Consider the following 16,557-nt stretch of genomic DNA (forward strand, 5'->3'; position numbering starts at 1 on the left):
AGCATGGGACACAAAGCCTGGATTGTTCTGCCTCTCTCTGTCCATGTTAACAATGTTCCATGCTGTACCTCTGCAGAACTTAATTTATTCCAACTCCATGCCCTGACCTGCAATCTCTCCCTCCCCTGCTCCTCCCCTCCATCTCACCATCCCTCTCTCTGCCCCATCCAACTCTTTTATATATTTTTCTTTTTTTTCTCCCATACCTATCTCCCCCAATCTCCCCTGCAACCCTCCCTCCTTCCCCACCCATGCCTAATTTCCCTCTTGTTCCTGTTCCACCACTCTACTGCTTTCCTCTACCTCCCCTCCTTTCTCTATCCCCCAACCTTCTCTGTGCCCCTTCCGACGCATCTATGCTTCATTTCCCCAGTCCTCCACATCCAAAAGGTCCCCAAGGCCCTGGCCCTGGCCCAAGTTTGAATACCTTCTGCTCCACATCCGAAAGAGAGAAAGTCAGTAAGAGAGACAGAGAGAGAGAGAGAGAGAGAGAGAGAGAGGGAAAGAGAGAGGGGGGGGGAGAGAGGGAGGGCATGAAATGGGGAGGGGTCAGGGGTTTGGGGGGAAGGGATGGAGGATCAGGGGTGTGCAAAAGAAGAACAGAGCCTGCTTTGTCAATGGTAACAGCAAACTTTCTGGAAGCACTTTAATCATTTGCTCTCACTCCGTATCAAACCTTCGTGCATTAATGTGATCAGCGTCAAGCCTGTTTACTAGCATTTTTTTTCTTCTTTTGCCCATATACCACTAAAATGAATAGTGTGTACACTAATATTCTAGGCATGTATGAGTAGCCCCTTCCTGTCCACCCCTTCCAAGAAACACAGCTAGGACAAGGCCCTGGATATTGAATTGGTAAAAGAAGCAGAACCAGGAAGCTTAGCTTGGCACCAGTGGAGTTTGATTCTTAATGAGTAACTTCCTACCCTAAGAGGAGAGGCTCATAGCCAAAGTAGAGGTAAAAATAACAGGGCTGTTTCTCTGACGACAATACTACCTGACGACCACAGGATAATCTTTGATGCGAGAATAAAACATGTGTTTACATTATTCAGTAGTAACAGAAGTTGCGATAGGCTAACGCAGCTACAGTGCAGTAGCTCATTCGTGGTGAGAATGTCCATTGCTAGGTTGATCCTACAGTAAAGTTGGAGTAGTTGTTAGTTCTCAGTTGTTATGGACCGAAAGTTACCAAAGTGGGAAGTGAATATCATCAATGGCCTCTTGAGCCAGCCTCAGGCCTGTTAAGCTGGGCTTGTATTAGCACACAGGCCCATGCACTGGCTCAAATGTCAATCTCTGTATTGTAAATGTCTCCCCACCCCCACCGTGACTAGTGCCACCCAACACCGGCCCATCGGACCAACACTTGGCAGGCATACCGCTTGGCAGAGTGCATGCCCTCTCGCTCTCCCCATAGGGCATTGACAATTCATGTCATTGTGAGTAAGTCTCACTGTCTGGATTGTTCTAGAATGTGGTGGACCCATTTTGGTCTTTCATTTTGGATCATGAGAGAATGCATAGTGAAGTGATCAAATCCATGGTCTTTTAATTTGAGGAGTTTTTGTTTGTATGGCTTCTGGGTCTGTGGCATGTGGTGACTTGACTATATTAACTGCAGTAATGTTCAGGATGCTCACCGTTCGCTCTAAAGATAAGTGGATTGCAGTTCCACAACGTGGGTACTTACAGTTGACCAGCTAGTATTCTGTTTCTCTCAACTCATAAACCCAATGTCTGTGAAGGAATGTAAGAAATGGCTAAATTCACCCTATGGGGTGCTCCTGTATTACAATGGGACTTTCACCTAATGTTTAAGAACACATATCTGTAATGACTTGCCATGCATTTTACTGCATTCTACATGAAGGGGAAGTGTTAAACCACAGGGGGCAGGTCTACACAAGTGTGAATGAGGTTAGTGGATAATTGGTTACAGTTTACATATGGTTACAAGGGTCTCTGTTTTTAAATGCCAGTGCACAAAACACACTAAACGTGGGACTCAAGAGTCTTTCAGTACACTTCAGTTTGTAAATAGCATATTTGGTTCATACCTTAAAATACCATCACATTACTGTCTCATACATGTACTCTTTTCACATATGTCATGGTACACAAATCACCAGAAGTGTGTTCAGTGGAAACTACTTTCCAAAACCTGAGACTCAATTCACCCCAAACACAGCTTAACTGGACGCATAATCAGGTCTAGAACAGGTTCTCATTCTTTGTTTCTGCACCCAAGTAGCTGAAGAAATATTTATCCTATGAGAAGTAATTAAGCACAAGAGTACCTGTGAGATTTTTCCCCTCCCTCTCTCCCTCTTCCCCCCTTCTCGCTCTGTAATTTTCTCTTAAGCCCCTATTCATCCTGCTCTCCCTGTACATCAGAGCCAAGGTTACTGATTCACTCCCCCAACCAGGGCCGCCCTCCAAAACCAGCAAGCATAGCTCTGAGGGGCCTGAGACATTATTTATGAAGCCTTCCTCCCTTTCCGCCATCTTCAAATCACATGTCGTCGGCTCCTGCGGGCGGAGATCGGCTTCTGGTGGGGCGGTTTCTAAGGAACTCTTTCTTCTGGGTCATGGAGCCCAGGTGACCACAGGAAGTTGTTGAGAGGTTTTCCAGCCTGGGCGCATGGGGCTGTCTCACCACAGGAACTTCCTCTTTGGGCTACGACTGTTTCAGCAGCAGCAACAGCAGCTCAAGGCCTCCCGTATGTATCCCTCTAGTGTGAGAGGAATACGTGTCAGCGTGTATTAAGGGAGAGAAAATCAATGTGAAAAATACATTTTGTAAGTGGAAATGCTGGCCGTGGAACCTACACGACTATTGATTTAGATCCATAAACTGTATATGTTGGAAATCTATGGCCTGTTGGAATTAGAATTATACAACATGCATGGAATGAGTCTAGGTTTGTGAATGTGTTATGTATTAAAATCTTAATTAATAAGATCCATGCTGTGTTTAGAAGTGCAACTGGGGCCAATGTTTTGCATTCAACTCTATTAGTCCAGAGACCAGTCTACTTAAAAAGACACCAACGTAATTATTTTTAGAAACATACCGTACATGTTTCTACTGATCATTCATAAATGTGTATATGTACAGGTCTCTAAAGAGGACACATGGATCACATTTTCACAATTTTAACCCAAAAAGTCTGTTACATTTGCCCCCCCCCCCCCCCATGAGTGGGAACAGTAGTGGAATATGCAGGCAGGGGGACATGTAACACCTTTTAAATGTAGGATTATATGGTCTAATGACATAAGAAATCGATTAACATGATATCATGAACCATACAGTCAACACTTAAGACAAAATGGAAAATATTAGCAACAAACATCCTGTAGCATCTCTTTAATTAGACCCCTATTGTTCACTTACAACTCTTAAAAAGTACAATCAATCAGTCCATCAATTCATCTATCTATCTAGAAGTTAGCTTTCCTCTTTGGTAGCTAACCCATAATAAAGGTTCTCCTGCTCTGCCGTGAACAACTTTAGAGGCTGGTCGGTACCCAACCCTCAGCACTGGTGGTCATTACCCTCCACTGTCATTCTCTCTTTCTTTTTAATGAAGCTGTATGATATCACATGACAAAACAAACCTTGACTTTTAATTGAATGTCTGTTCCTAGGAGAGAGAGAGAGAGAGAGAGAGAGAGAGAGAGAGAGAGAGAGAGAGAGAGAGAGAGAGAGAGAGAGAGAGAGAGAGAGCTGTGATGTGGCTGTTTAACTATGGGGAAATTGTAATACTTTACATTTGTCCCCAAACCTAGCAGCCATGACAAACCTCACGTACTAGCTACCTGGCAATAATTGTCACATGTCAATCATGTCAATTTGTAGCCAACAGAACTGTAAAGATAATGATACAAGTTATGATTCATTGAATTAAACCTTAAGACGGGAGAACAAAAGAACTGTCGAAGTTTGATCAAAAATCTAAGTTACTTTCATACCTCTGAAACTATGTTTGTAGATAAATCCTGCAGAGACTGAGAGATTTGCGTGATTTTCGTTAAAGAGGGTGAGAACACAACTGAGGTTTTGCAGACTGAGTGTCATCAGCTTGTTACTGGTTTGAGAAAAGCAGGGTGTTACAATTGACTCCTGTTACATTTGTCCCCAGTCTCCCCTACTACACTGAATGGATCATTACTGGCAAATCTATGTGCAATCAAGGAGACACGAGCCTGTGTATTTTGAACAGTATCTTAAATTGGTTGTAAATGGAATACTTACACACCAAGTTGCGCATCAGACTTTGTGTTCTTGTTAATCAACCAGAAATTCCAAGCTGAAGGAATTCTGTTTGCTCTGGCTTGAATCCAGCTATGCCATTCCTTGGCCCTTTCATTGAAATTACATTTTAAGTGTGTTGCTTATTTTACAAAGATCACTACAGTGCACACCCTATTAATACAGTGGTAATGTTACATTTTCAAATAGGTGTTTCTCGCCTAACCCTAACCCTAAATGAAATGGCAAAATCCACTCCTATGATAGTCTCTTTTTTTTCTCCACAGAAGACCTTTTGTTCCCTGAAATATTGCACCTGTGTTCATTTCACAGAGGACAGCTTTGGCAGAGAGGGGTTCCTTTCTCCCTTCTTTAGTCACTGGTTATTTTGAATCCATAGGAATCTTAGGCATGCTAACAATCTCCCTTGCCATTGACAAATTTCTTTCTTCGGGCCGTGTGCGAGACCTCACCTTGGCTGCCATCAGCAGCTTGTCAGAGCGTTGCACCTGCGAACAGTAACACGACACCACAGCTCGCAGGCCCTCATACTTCTGTGACAGGCTCAAGAAATCAATATCCGCCCATCAGAGACTCATGCACAGGTCGCTGTTCTAACATGGCCAGGATAAGGGGGTTTCAGGCTATAAGGCATGGGATAAAGACTCAGGGATGACATTGAATGGCTATTATACACATATACATTGGCTTGATGGATGCCTCATATTGCTCATGTCAAGAAAGCATTGGAGAGGGAATAGCAGTCTATATTTAGTTATTTTTTTGTGTATAGTCTATCAATTTCTAAATTTCACAACAGTCACATACCCATTTAGTTTCCCATAGCAAACACTTATGTGAGAGTACGCTGTTTTTAATGAGGTTGAATTGCCCATGGTTTCATTACATCTGTTTACATATAACGTTGGTTATCCATTCCACCATGTGCTGCACAGCTGTCTGATTTGGATGTCTTCCTGTCCCTCGCACTAGACACACCTCATCACACCTACATAAAAACACCTTTTCTACAGAGAGAGCAAAAAAGAAAACCACATATTTAACAAAACCATACTCCCTGTAAAACTCCAGCTGAACAAATCCAGGCCATATGCTAAACTAACACTGAAGTCTAGGGACTATTCAACTAGTGGCCCCCTGCATTACACTGGGCCACATGACCCACAGACTCAAGGTAGATTACCATACAAAACAATCTGTACGAACAAACACACTAACATTTCACACCATACTCTGTGAGGGAGTCACCAAGAGCGAGTCAAGAGGACCGTCTTTTATTTTTTTTTGCCGTAACCAGCACAACCCTGAAATCTGTTTGAGATTAGCCCCTAAAAATAAATCAACAGAGGAATGTTTTCATGTGCAGAGATATTGGGACCAGCTTGAGCCAGAGCCCATCCTGGCAGCTCCGGGGCAGACCTCCCCCATGACTGGGATTCACAGAGTCAGCCCCAAATCCTTTCGGAAATTGCTGGTTTGATAAAACAACATGGCAGGAAACCACTCAAGATGTCACAATCTTTGTGTGTGCATGTGTGGGTTCTTGTCTTTTTTTCATTGTGGGCTTGACTGGTTCGCAGACACAGTATGAAGCCACTTCACTTTCTTCATTGGTTTTTGTAACAGTTTGAATTTCCATTCAACCTTAGAGTTTATGATTTTGAATGACACAGTATTAACCTGATTAACCAGAATTTCAGAAGGCATTGTGCGGACGGAAGGTATTTAAATTTGTGGATATGAGACTCAATCAAAGGCTGTGTGAATTATGAGCAGCTATGGCTGTTTGTTTGTTTTCCTGTGTTTTATTAATGAAATGTAGGCTATATATAGCCTTTATGGTTGATCGTATATGTCCAGATATTGATCACTGTTTTTCCACTCATAAACAGGAGTATGGGTCGACACACTACTCTCTCGTATTCATCGCATTGAGGCCTGTTGCTCCAGGATGGTTGCAGTTTGCATCATGGAAAGTGTTGCTTTCTCCATGGTACCAGTTACATTACTGTATATTTGGTTTGCAAATTCCCATGCGTATCTCTGTGCTGGATTTTGCATATGTAATCCATGTCTGAAAGGATCCATTGAATAGTGAGGCTTATGATACCATTGAGCTGAATGATACCTCTTCTCTTTCAATGAGGAAACAAACATCAGTATGGTCACAAACACCAAAATTACTTTTCATAATTTACATTTACTTACTACACATTCAAATAACCCGTGATACCTTTTACCAGTACACAAAAACAATTTTGATACAACCAGCTCCAAAACACATGTTGTATTCTGATCCCATAGCTTAGGTCCATGAAAGATATGACCATGAAAGGCAGATAATCATTATTCACAAAATGATGTGATCATATCGGTGTACTGTACCTTCATACCAAATGCTTTGATGAGGACCATATGCAAATATTCTACTGTGCTAAGAAAACTGCATTTGGTATGAGCCAAAAACATTAATAAATAGTCAAATACAGTTCTTGAATATGACTTCAAAGTCAGAAGGTTTTGTGTGCATATGTGGTAGTGGCAATCTTGAAGATCTATGCTTTGTAATTAGAATGGGCTTTTTATGTGTTAGTAACAGCTGCAGGGTTCAGTGAAGTAACCCTCCCCATGATGAAGTTGTTTGGTTAACTTTGGAGAACGGAGTTGGCGTCTACCCTTATTGGATGAAGCCAATAAAGTTTACCACTTTCTTTTCATACACCATTGTTATCATATTTTCATAACCTCAAATGGAAATAGTTTTGGGTGGGTAATGAGATTTCACATGTAAACACACCATTTTACACTAACTGAAAAGCCTTCTCATTGATGTCATCTTATTTCATGTCAATGTCAGCTCGACAGACAGAAAAGTGAGTGAGTTTGCGCTGTCGGCAATCTAGTTTGGAAATACACACACACACCCACACACACACACACACACACACACACATGCACACACACACACACACACACACGCACACGCACACACACACGCACACGCACACACACACACGCACACACACACGCACACACACACACGCACACACACACACACACACACACGCACACACACACACACACACACACACACACACACACGCACACACACACACACACACACACACACACTCACCCACAAAATCAGTCTGGTATTGAAACTCCCGACACACTAAGTCCTTTATTTATTTATTTCTCCCTCACTGGGGAGGGGGGGATCAGTGTTGCTTTCAGGATAACAATTGCCCCTAAAGCTGAAAAGCACATCCAGCGCCCCACTGTCGCCATAAAATGTTCACTGGTTAATGATTTGCCTGCACAACGCCTCACTTCCTGCAGAGGATTTATGTTAAATGCTGTTATTAGTCTTGCCTCTCCAGCCGCCCATTGTCTGCGAACTGGGACAGAGAGGGGTTGAAAGGCTACAGTCAGCCTTTTATTACACAACGTGTCAATCAGGACGCTGGGCTAGCGTTTATGTAATCTCTCTGAGCCTGCGCTTGCACACACCACAGTAAATGATTGACTCCCCTTCTCACCTAAATCCAACAGCCACCACCAAACACAGCCCCCAATGTGAAATGCACAAGCATAGCTAGTGGAGGTTTTCAAATCTTTTTGATTGCAAAAGCATGAGTTATTATATGGTGGTTGACTAACTTGGCCCTCTGTTGTCAGAGTGATGGAATGTGTGTGTAGGCCTACACGTGTATACTGTAGATCTGGAGGTGCAGGGTGAGTAGAAGAGTGTGCAGGAACATGGTTTTATCTGACTAATAAACAGCCCTGCTCTAGAGATTCCATTAGAAGTGGGATATGTTGAAAGTTGTCCAGATTCATCTTTAGGCCTACATTAGACGAGGTGTGTGTTTTTTGGGGGGGCCCTTTCATTCCTCTCCCATTACAAACCCAGTCAGACGTCCAGAATTCCATTCCCTGACATCCTCCACCACCGATTCCACAGAGTCTCCTATGTCAGTCTACTTCTTTTCTTTAATTAGAGGCTTGCCCTTCCTACGGCTAATGAGCACTTCCCTTAAGCCCTGGAAATCTATTAGCCGAGCAAGCAGTCAGACCTTCCCTTCTCGGCCCTCCACAGTCCTAGAAATCATTTGCCTCAATGCGTATGCAGTTGGAGGTGTTACTGAGATATAATGCGTAGTGACGCCGATTACATAATTGAATGAGCCCTTCTTTGATTTCATAGCCAGTCTGTCCCCAATTCCACCTCATGCCGGTTGCAGCTGTTAATTCTGAAATGGATAACCAATGGGCGTATTTGATTGTTGTTGTTTAATGAGTTGTGAAGGTATTTTGTGTTTTTTGCTTTAGTATGCATGTTTTGTAAAAGTGTTATATATTATATGATATGTTTCTGACTATTGAGCAATGATATACTCAGTCTATAATTGTTTACCTCCTTGTCTGTCAAAAGGAATACAATCTGGATATAATACAAACATTTACTATGAATTGTAGGTGTTCTACAAGCAGACACAGATACTAGACATAAAAACAGAGGTGAGGTTGGGGCTCTGAGTTCTTGACACAGTGAGCTTTTGTCACCCTGCTGAAACATTAGCCTGCACTTGGGGAAATGAGAAAGCACATTTGCCGGTAAATAGGTGTGGTGGCGTTTTGAGACTCACAACTTTTCACACCGGTGTGAGCTGTGAGGGCCATATCCTGTCTACATCTCTTTGAGAGACAACCTAAGTGCATGCTTTGCTCTCAATGACGTACGAACCATAGTTCAAAAACCCATGTTTTCATCTATTCCAGGAAGGGTACATGAGAAACCTCAAATCAAGGACAGACATGTGATTTTTAAATGACTCCAATACTTGCAGATACGCTGTACTACGGCACTTGATAACACACGCAGAGAGAGATAAATGCAATTATGAAACGTAGCATTGAAGCAACTAAGGGGACATGCATCAACCTGCATCCCATTAACCATAACCCTCACTAATCCTAATCTCAACCAACTCCTTAACCCTAACTCTAACCTTAACCACATTTTAACCAATTCTGAAATTCAACAGGTCATGTGTGCCCCTTAGTCTTTCCCCTTTGGGTAGAGTTTGAAGCCCATTCACACAGGAATGGTAGGGCTAGTTTGATATTATAGAGAAAGGACTGCAGGCTTATGCCACAGTATGGATTTATTCTTTGGAGAGGTGTTTCTCTGAATGAGTTCATATACCACATCACAACTTATTAATACATCTACTTTGAAAGTATCTTATTCTCTTTCTTCCGTGTGTGTGTGTGTGTGTGTGTGTGTGTGTGTGTGTGTGTGTGTGTGTTTGGGGGTTGGGTCTCTCTCTCTCTCTCTCTCTGCTCTTTTCCTGCATAGCTGTTTGATTGCTTAAGCCCAGTGGTCAGACAATGGGGACATAAAGAATGGCTGCTTCCTTCCTTCCTTCCTGTTGAGTGTTCTGCCTTGGTGAGCAGATTCAATAGTACTTCGCTTCACAGCAACGCCGGAGCGCGGGGGCCTGGCTTAAACCAACAAAGAGCCATTCTGGGGCCTTTTCCAATTGCTCCCTCTGCCAAGTCATTGCACTGATGGACATACAAACTCTCTCTAACCTTCTTTTTTTGGATGATCTCTATCCTTCTTTTTTTGGGATGAGCTCTATCCTTCTTTTTTTGGATGAGTGAGCTATAACATGTTGTGTGTATGATAATATTGAGGGAAGCTTGGCTGTGGGTGGCTGTGTTATACATTTAGGTTTTTGGATCCGAAAAGAATAACTTATCGACACGTTTGCCTGCAAGCAGTAATGCAGGGGCAAAGGACTGGGCTGCACTTATCAATGTAGCAATACAATAATCACAACCTACCATTTGGTTCACTGTTACAACAATGGCACATCAAGTCCTTTATGAGGGTGTCTTAGTGATTTCAAAATACAAAATAGTTGGACATCCAAATCAGTAGTGGGATGTAGAAACCAACATAACAGTCTCCAGTGCATTTTTTTTTCCAAATGTGCATTTTTAAACCTCACCATGTGTTCATTTGTCTGCATTAAAAGCTAGATATCAATATTTGTTACCAGCTAACAGCATTTCATTGAGTATTAACTTTTGTAATTCCACCTGTTTCCCATACCAGTAAACACACACAGCAGGATGTACTGGAAGTATCTTTCGAGAGGTTAACCCACCCTCTTCCATCTAACCCATTTCTCTACTCCAAAATGTACTAATTTCCTTATTCTTCATCATCATGAACTCTTCCTGCACCCATAAGGATTTTTTTTTCAAAAGGGTGTTAGTTTTCCTACCCATCCTAATCCCTTCTGCTTTTTGTCCTGGTGCACACAGGATGCAGGATGATGTTGAAGGCTGATGTTCTTTGCATGCAACAAGAAACACACACACACACACACACTCTCACACGCACACACACACAAACAACACAAACCCCCCAAATCACCCTCTGAGAATACCAAGTAGGGGCAGGTAGTTGAGAGGGCTTAGAGGGCCAAAATAGCTGAGGCCATTGAAAATAGGATGAATACACGAGAGGCTGAATGCGGGGTAAACTGTTAGCCCTTTGTCATTTAAAGTGGTCTTTAACCCTTTGCAAGCCTTCTTCCCAACCACCCCCAACCGACTTTTCCTCTATTCACTGGTAAGACAATAGAGGAAGGAGGCTTGTGTGACGTAAACAAATCCCCCCACTATCCACTGAAACAGGATTTCTTTTTTTTTACTGATTAAATGGGGACAGGGGATACTTTCATGAACAGGAGGTGAGATGAACTGTCACTCAAGTCTTGAGATGAATTACAAACAAGTGTGTGCAGGTCGGACACAGCTTGTCAATCAATGTTCATAATGCATACCATGTTACAAACACGTCCATGTGCTGTCAACAAGTGACATGGCTTATGTTTCAAAAAGCTAGCCTGCAGGAACATTTAAAACCCAGGAATTCCTGCAATCCTTTGATAAAAAAAAACAGCTAAATGGTGTTTTGTTGTTCACAAGGAGCATGTGAATCGAACATACAGTAAAGTGTGCGTGTGCATCCAGGTATTCAAATCTAATGAGAATATCAGACAATGAGCATTTCCGATATGACGTTAGCACTGTGTGAGTGAAGCAGGGGATAACCATAGCAAACAATGTGTTGTCACAGCTACAATTTATGAAGCTCCTAATGCAGAGCAACAGTTCATCGACTCACATGACTAAACTAAAGACAGATGTTTCCATTGGAGGACAGGAGGCGATCTCTTTCCTTTTTAAAAATTTCTAGTCATCTTGGAAAACCTGCCCAGGCTTGAGTATATACAAGCAAGGAAGCAGAGTTGGATTGGTTGATGACACTTTTAAAGCTTTAACATGCATGTCATATCTGTCAGGAGTAGATTCAATATCAATTCTAAAATATATTGTCAGCCTATTTGGAGGAAGTTAGATATGCTCTCTCTTAATCAATGGTTTTGGAGATTTGAAGCAGTGGAACATATGGGGCCAAAACAAGTCCTATATGGTTGAACTTGGGTGCATTCATAACATCTGGCACACAGGAAACATGGACGGGTTAGTTACTGCTCTACCCCCCAGCAAAATGCCTTGAGAGGAGGCCTGCGCCATCATACTTCTCCCAAACATTCAACAGGACTAAACAAGGACAGCAGTGAGGAAAGGTGGGAAATCTAGAAGAAGAAACTCCCTTCCTCGACTAAAATATGCATCAAGACATTCTACGTCTAATCACTCATCCCTGTACTCTTACTTCCCTATCAGCAACTACATCACTAACATTTGAGGTGTTGATCTTTAACTAAGACAGTGTATTGATTTTGATATGCTAACACTGGTTCTTGACAGTGAGACCATTGGAATGTATATTGGAATGCAATTCTTAACCAATGGTTTATTTGGAAAATACGTGATCTATCCTACATCTGATGGAACACTCGAGTTGAGCTAACCCTACTCACTGACACCCTACATGTCCACAAACTATGTAGTACTAATGTTTGAAATATAAAATGTATTGTGACAAAAAATGTATTACTGACCCTCATGGTATATTTATTTACTCTTTTTTAATGTAAAATGTAGCACTGGTGTGCCATTATGTACAGAATTGTTGTATGTTATTCTATATTTTTTAATACAGGCAAACTAATGAGTCTAATTATTCACACAGGTTGTGTCATTTATAAGTAGACACACAAATAAAATGTAATTCATTCATTCATGCACACACACAAAAACTGACAATGGTCATGGTTTAATTTCAAACGTTAATATATTTTTTCTATTTCAGTGAGCATATGCATCCAATTTGACACCCTAACTTGCAGCAACAACAGAGTATCGAAACAGGGTGATGTCTTTACGATGCTTCTCAAAATAAATATTTCTTTATAAAATAATAAAACTTCAAATAAATATTCTTTACACTAAACAATGTTGAAATTAGAAAATAAAGTTTTTTGTATAGGGTCACTGTACAATTTACAGGTAGTTGAAGGGATAAGATTTCGTAAATTTGTCTCTTGTAAGGCAAACGTATAAAAATGATTGATATACATTCCAATGAATGTACAACGTTATACATGTATTATATATATTCATATATGGATCTATCAAGGTGCCTTCTGGTTTGGCAGAATACTTTTCACAGTTGAAATATTATATATACAAAAATAAACATCTCTGAGAAAGTCAATTGCTAATTTACATACTTGCAATTACTATTCACAAACAGTTAGTCTGGGGAGTCTGTCCATAACATATCAGTTGTATTAAATGTCAAAAGGGCTAACATTCTGGACTTTGATTACAACGATACAAAAGTGGGGCATGTGATGAAACAGCCCTTATTAAGAATCATAGCTGAAAACAAATATAAAAACAAAACAAACCACATCAAACAGCTTTGCAAATCCCCCAATCAACTTCTGACTACAGTGCCAAAACTTGATAATTTCAGTCAACAGATAGTTGTCATACTCCCAAGTTCTCTCCACAACCCATGGTACTTTCCCTTACGTTGGCTTGTCAACGCTCTTACAGTGGACTACGTTAGTATTCTTACACCGGCACCCTGGCCGTTTGACACGGTCGTAGCAGCTCTGGCACACGGTGAGACACCCTTTAGCTGGGAGGTAGCATAGGAGGCAGGGGAGGAACAGTGACAAGAGGCCCATGGCGGACCAGCGAACACAGCAGTGGGACTGGGTGCAGGAGAAGGGCTTGTCTGCACATGTGTCCTCGTCATCACTGGAGCAGTGGTAGAAGAGGCCCTTGATGCAGCACACGCAGGTCCCGTAGTCCACCACATTCTGCACCGAGCACACACACCGGCGGCCGCACATCCAGCAGGAGGGGAGAACGCGGGGGCACATGCACTCCTGGCACTTACACCGGCCGCAGTCCTCGCAGCGGTAGGAGTGTTTACCTGGCAGCAGCCCCTCCCCATTGGCGGCCCCACCTGGCACGGTCAACAGTGCCCCAGGCGTGGTCAGGGGCTTCAGCTCCTCGTGTTTCACATCCACACGTTTGGGCTGGGTCCTGATTATCCGCTCGCCAACCACCGGGCTGCCTAGAAGCCTCTGCACAGAGGATGTGCTGCTCGTACTGGTCCTAATGCTGCTCCTGGAGTCCTCGGCACTGGAGGAGCGAGACAGGCCATCCCTGTAGGAGATGGGCGGTGTGGTGTGGTGCTGCTGTTGAGTCTGGGAGAGTAAGTTCCTCTGGTTGGGCCTCAGCCCCTGGTTCTCCGGTTGCTCATTGGTCCCCAGCTCCTGTGTGACCATGTCGTTCTTCTGCTGGTTGAGGTGGGCAACAGGGGGCCTGGGGGCCACCGTGGGTCCCTCAGTGTACTCATTGCTGCTCCTGGTTATCCTGATCTGGTCTATAGAGAGCACAGTGGCTTGTTGGCTGGGATTCACCCCAGGATCAGGCAGCCCATCCTGGGCAAGCAGAGGCCGGTGAAGCCTCCCACTGTCACGCAGAGCACGCAGCAAGCTGGCTGACCCTCCTCCACCGCCATCGCTGCTGCTGCCATTTTGAGTTCTGGTCTCCATCTTGGCTCTGAATGTGGACCCCTTCGGCTGGCATTGAACACATCTGAAGTCCTGTAAGAGGGACAGTCACATATATATGAGATATTGAAATAGAAACGGCCCTATGTAAATCATAACTGATTATACAACTGGATGGGCCTTTACATGGAATATGCAAATCTGCCCCCCCCCCCCTTAATGTTTTATGCAAATATGATATTTGCATTAAAACATTAAGGGTGTTGATACTTCACGGAAGTTGTCTCATCTGCTGGACTTGCTTAGCTTGATAATTAAATAATCACTTCACATTAAACTTAATTGCCATAATGTAGAACATGTATGCCACATTCCAAAGTCCTAGCCATTACCTGTTGACTATTTCTGTTTGAAAGGGTTGGATGGGCATCAGCAATATGATAATAGCTCTATTGCATAATACTATAATTCCACTAATGAATATATGGGTAACTTCAACCAAATGAATAATTAGCATCACACTGTGACTTGTAATAATGTAGACCTACACCTCACATTGGAGTTTGTGTTTAGGAACTGACAGCAGGCGTGTTGTTCCCCTCTGCTTGGATGTAAAGAAGCACGGCCTCCCTCGGGTGTGTGGGCCTTACATCTATCTCCTCAATTACAATGGCAGAGAGAGAGGTCTTCTTAACATAACTAAATTAGCTTTCAGCGCCCTAATCCATTTGAAAGCACCCAACAACTATTTACATGTAGGAAGACAATTCAGATAGGGAATTCAAAGCATGGAAAGAGGACATGAGATTGGTGATACTGAGAGTCTGAAGGCCTTACAACAAACTAAAGAGCAGTCATAAACATGCACCAGTAGTTGGAAACACATTGTGCTAACAGACATGCTGGCACCACTTCAGGCCTACAGGGACTTTGACGTTTGGCCCCATCATTTCTAATAGGTCAAAATATAGTATTTACTCTACAGGGTATGGTAATTATATGGTTATTAAGAACTATAGCCCACTTGGGTAACGTGGTGATTTTGTAACAAGCCTACCCCAAAAAAAGCTCTTATTAAATAATTCCAACTCAAATACCAGACAAATAGCCTGTATTAGTGGTAGTGTAAAATAATGCGTCATGAAAAAAAGAAAGAAAAAATAAACAACTGATGAATAGTGGCCCGCCTAATTACATAGTGTAACTTTGGAAGGCAGCAGCCAGATGGCTATTGATTCAGTCTCTTAACTTAACGAAACTGTGTGTGAAGTTTGGAGGGGCGTCGGAAAAAAGCGCAACAACTCTGTCAATTGGGTGGGGCCTTTGATAGGCAAATGGTCAGGGGAGTCGGAAAAAGTAACAATCTTTATTTCCTATAATGAAACCATACCATGAACACTCATTTAAAGCGTCCCACACACACAAATAACACATCGGGGGGAATAAAGTGATCGGGTTGTCTTGTTTGCGCTATGACAAAACTTATTTTCTATTAACTGTTTTATGGGATTATGAACAATTCTTGTTTTATTTACGCCTTTTTTTCTTGTTTAAATCTAACACATTCCGACAACTTTAAAAAGTTGGTGATGTCGATGCCGCAGTTTTGATTGAAATAAAATGATATAATTTTATAATGCCACAAACGTGGAAAAACAGCCTACTACGGGATCAACAGGGTTGGGATTGCGCGGGTAGGGTCTGAGAAAGGATGGGGAGTTAAAGTGGAGTTTGGACTCCCGACAGTAAGCAATCTGCAGTTCATATTCTAATAGAAATAATTGTATTTCTCAAAAAGTGTTTTTTCTATGAAAAGTGATGTAGCCCGTTGAAATAATCACATCGTTGTTAAATATTACGGCTACACAATTTCACGAACTTACCGTGTTCTCACCAACTTCTTGCTCCCCTTCTCGGTGGTATTAAAATCCAAATTCCCAAAATGTATTCCTACTTAAATTCACCTGGAAACCCATGCACAAAAAAATCCAAACAGTCGACAGAGAAGCTACCAATAATAGTTCCTGACCCGGGGTCATTTCACAAAGCGGAAAGCATTATAATACATCCCATGGCGACAGTACACGAGGCGAAAGACAGCGACAGCCCAAAAAACGTATCAATCACTCGGGGGCTCTCAGGCTCTCAAAGTTTTTGTAAAGCGAATTACAAAATAAAGTGAACGCAATACTTTTGATTCCGTTGCTGAGGGAGTAAAAAAAAAAAGAGCAAAAAACTTCCACCAGTTTGTTG

The 16,557-nt window shown here is 42.4% G+C and overlaps 1 protein-coding gene across 1 annotated transcript; it reads right to left on the reverse strand.

Moving 5' to 3' along the window:
• Positions 1 to 12,643: 12,643 nt before the first annotated feature.
• Positions 12,644 to 16,305, reverse strand: spry2 (sprouty RTK signaling antagonist 2). The gene is made up of 2 exons (XM_080531031.1): positions 16,188 to 16,305; positions 12,644 to 14,397 (listed from the first exon to the last, which is right to left on the reverse strand). The coding sequence occupies exon 2, from the start codon at positions 14,344 to 14,346 to the stop codon at positions 13,306 to 13,308; it is 1,041 nt and encodes a 346-aa protein (XP_080387157.1). The 5' UTR covers positions 14,347 to 14,397; positions 16,188 to 16,305; the 3' UTR covers positions 12,644 to 13,305.
• Between the last annotated feature and the right edge of the window lie 252 nt (positions 16,306 to 16,557).

The sequence above is a fragment of the Nansenia antarctica genome, assembly GCF_963989245.1.
Source record: "Nansenia antarctica genome assembly, chromosome: 5".
Lineage (NCBI taxonomy): Eukaryota > Metazoa > Chordata > Actinopteri > Argentiniformes > Microstomatidae > Nansenia > Nansenia antarctica.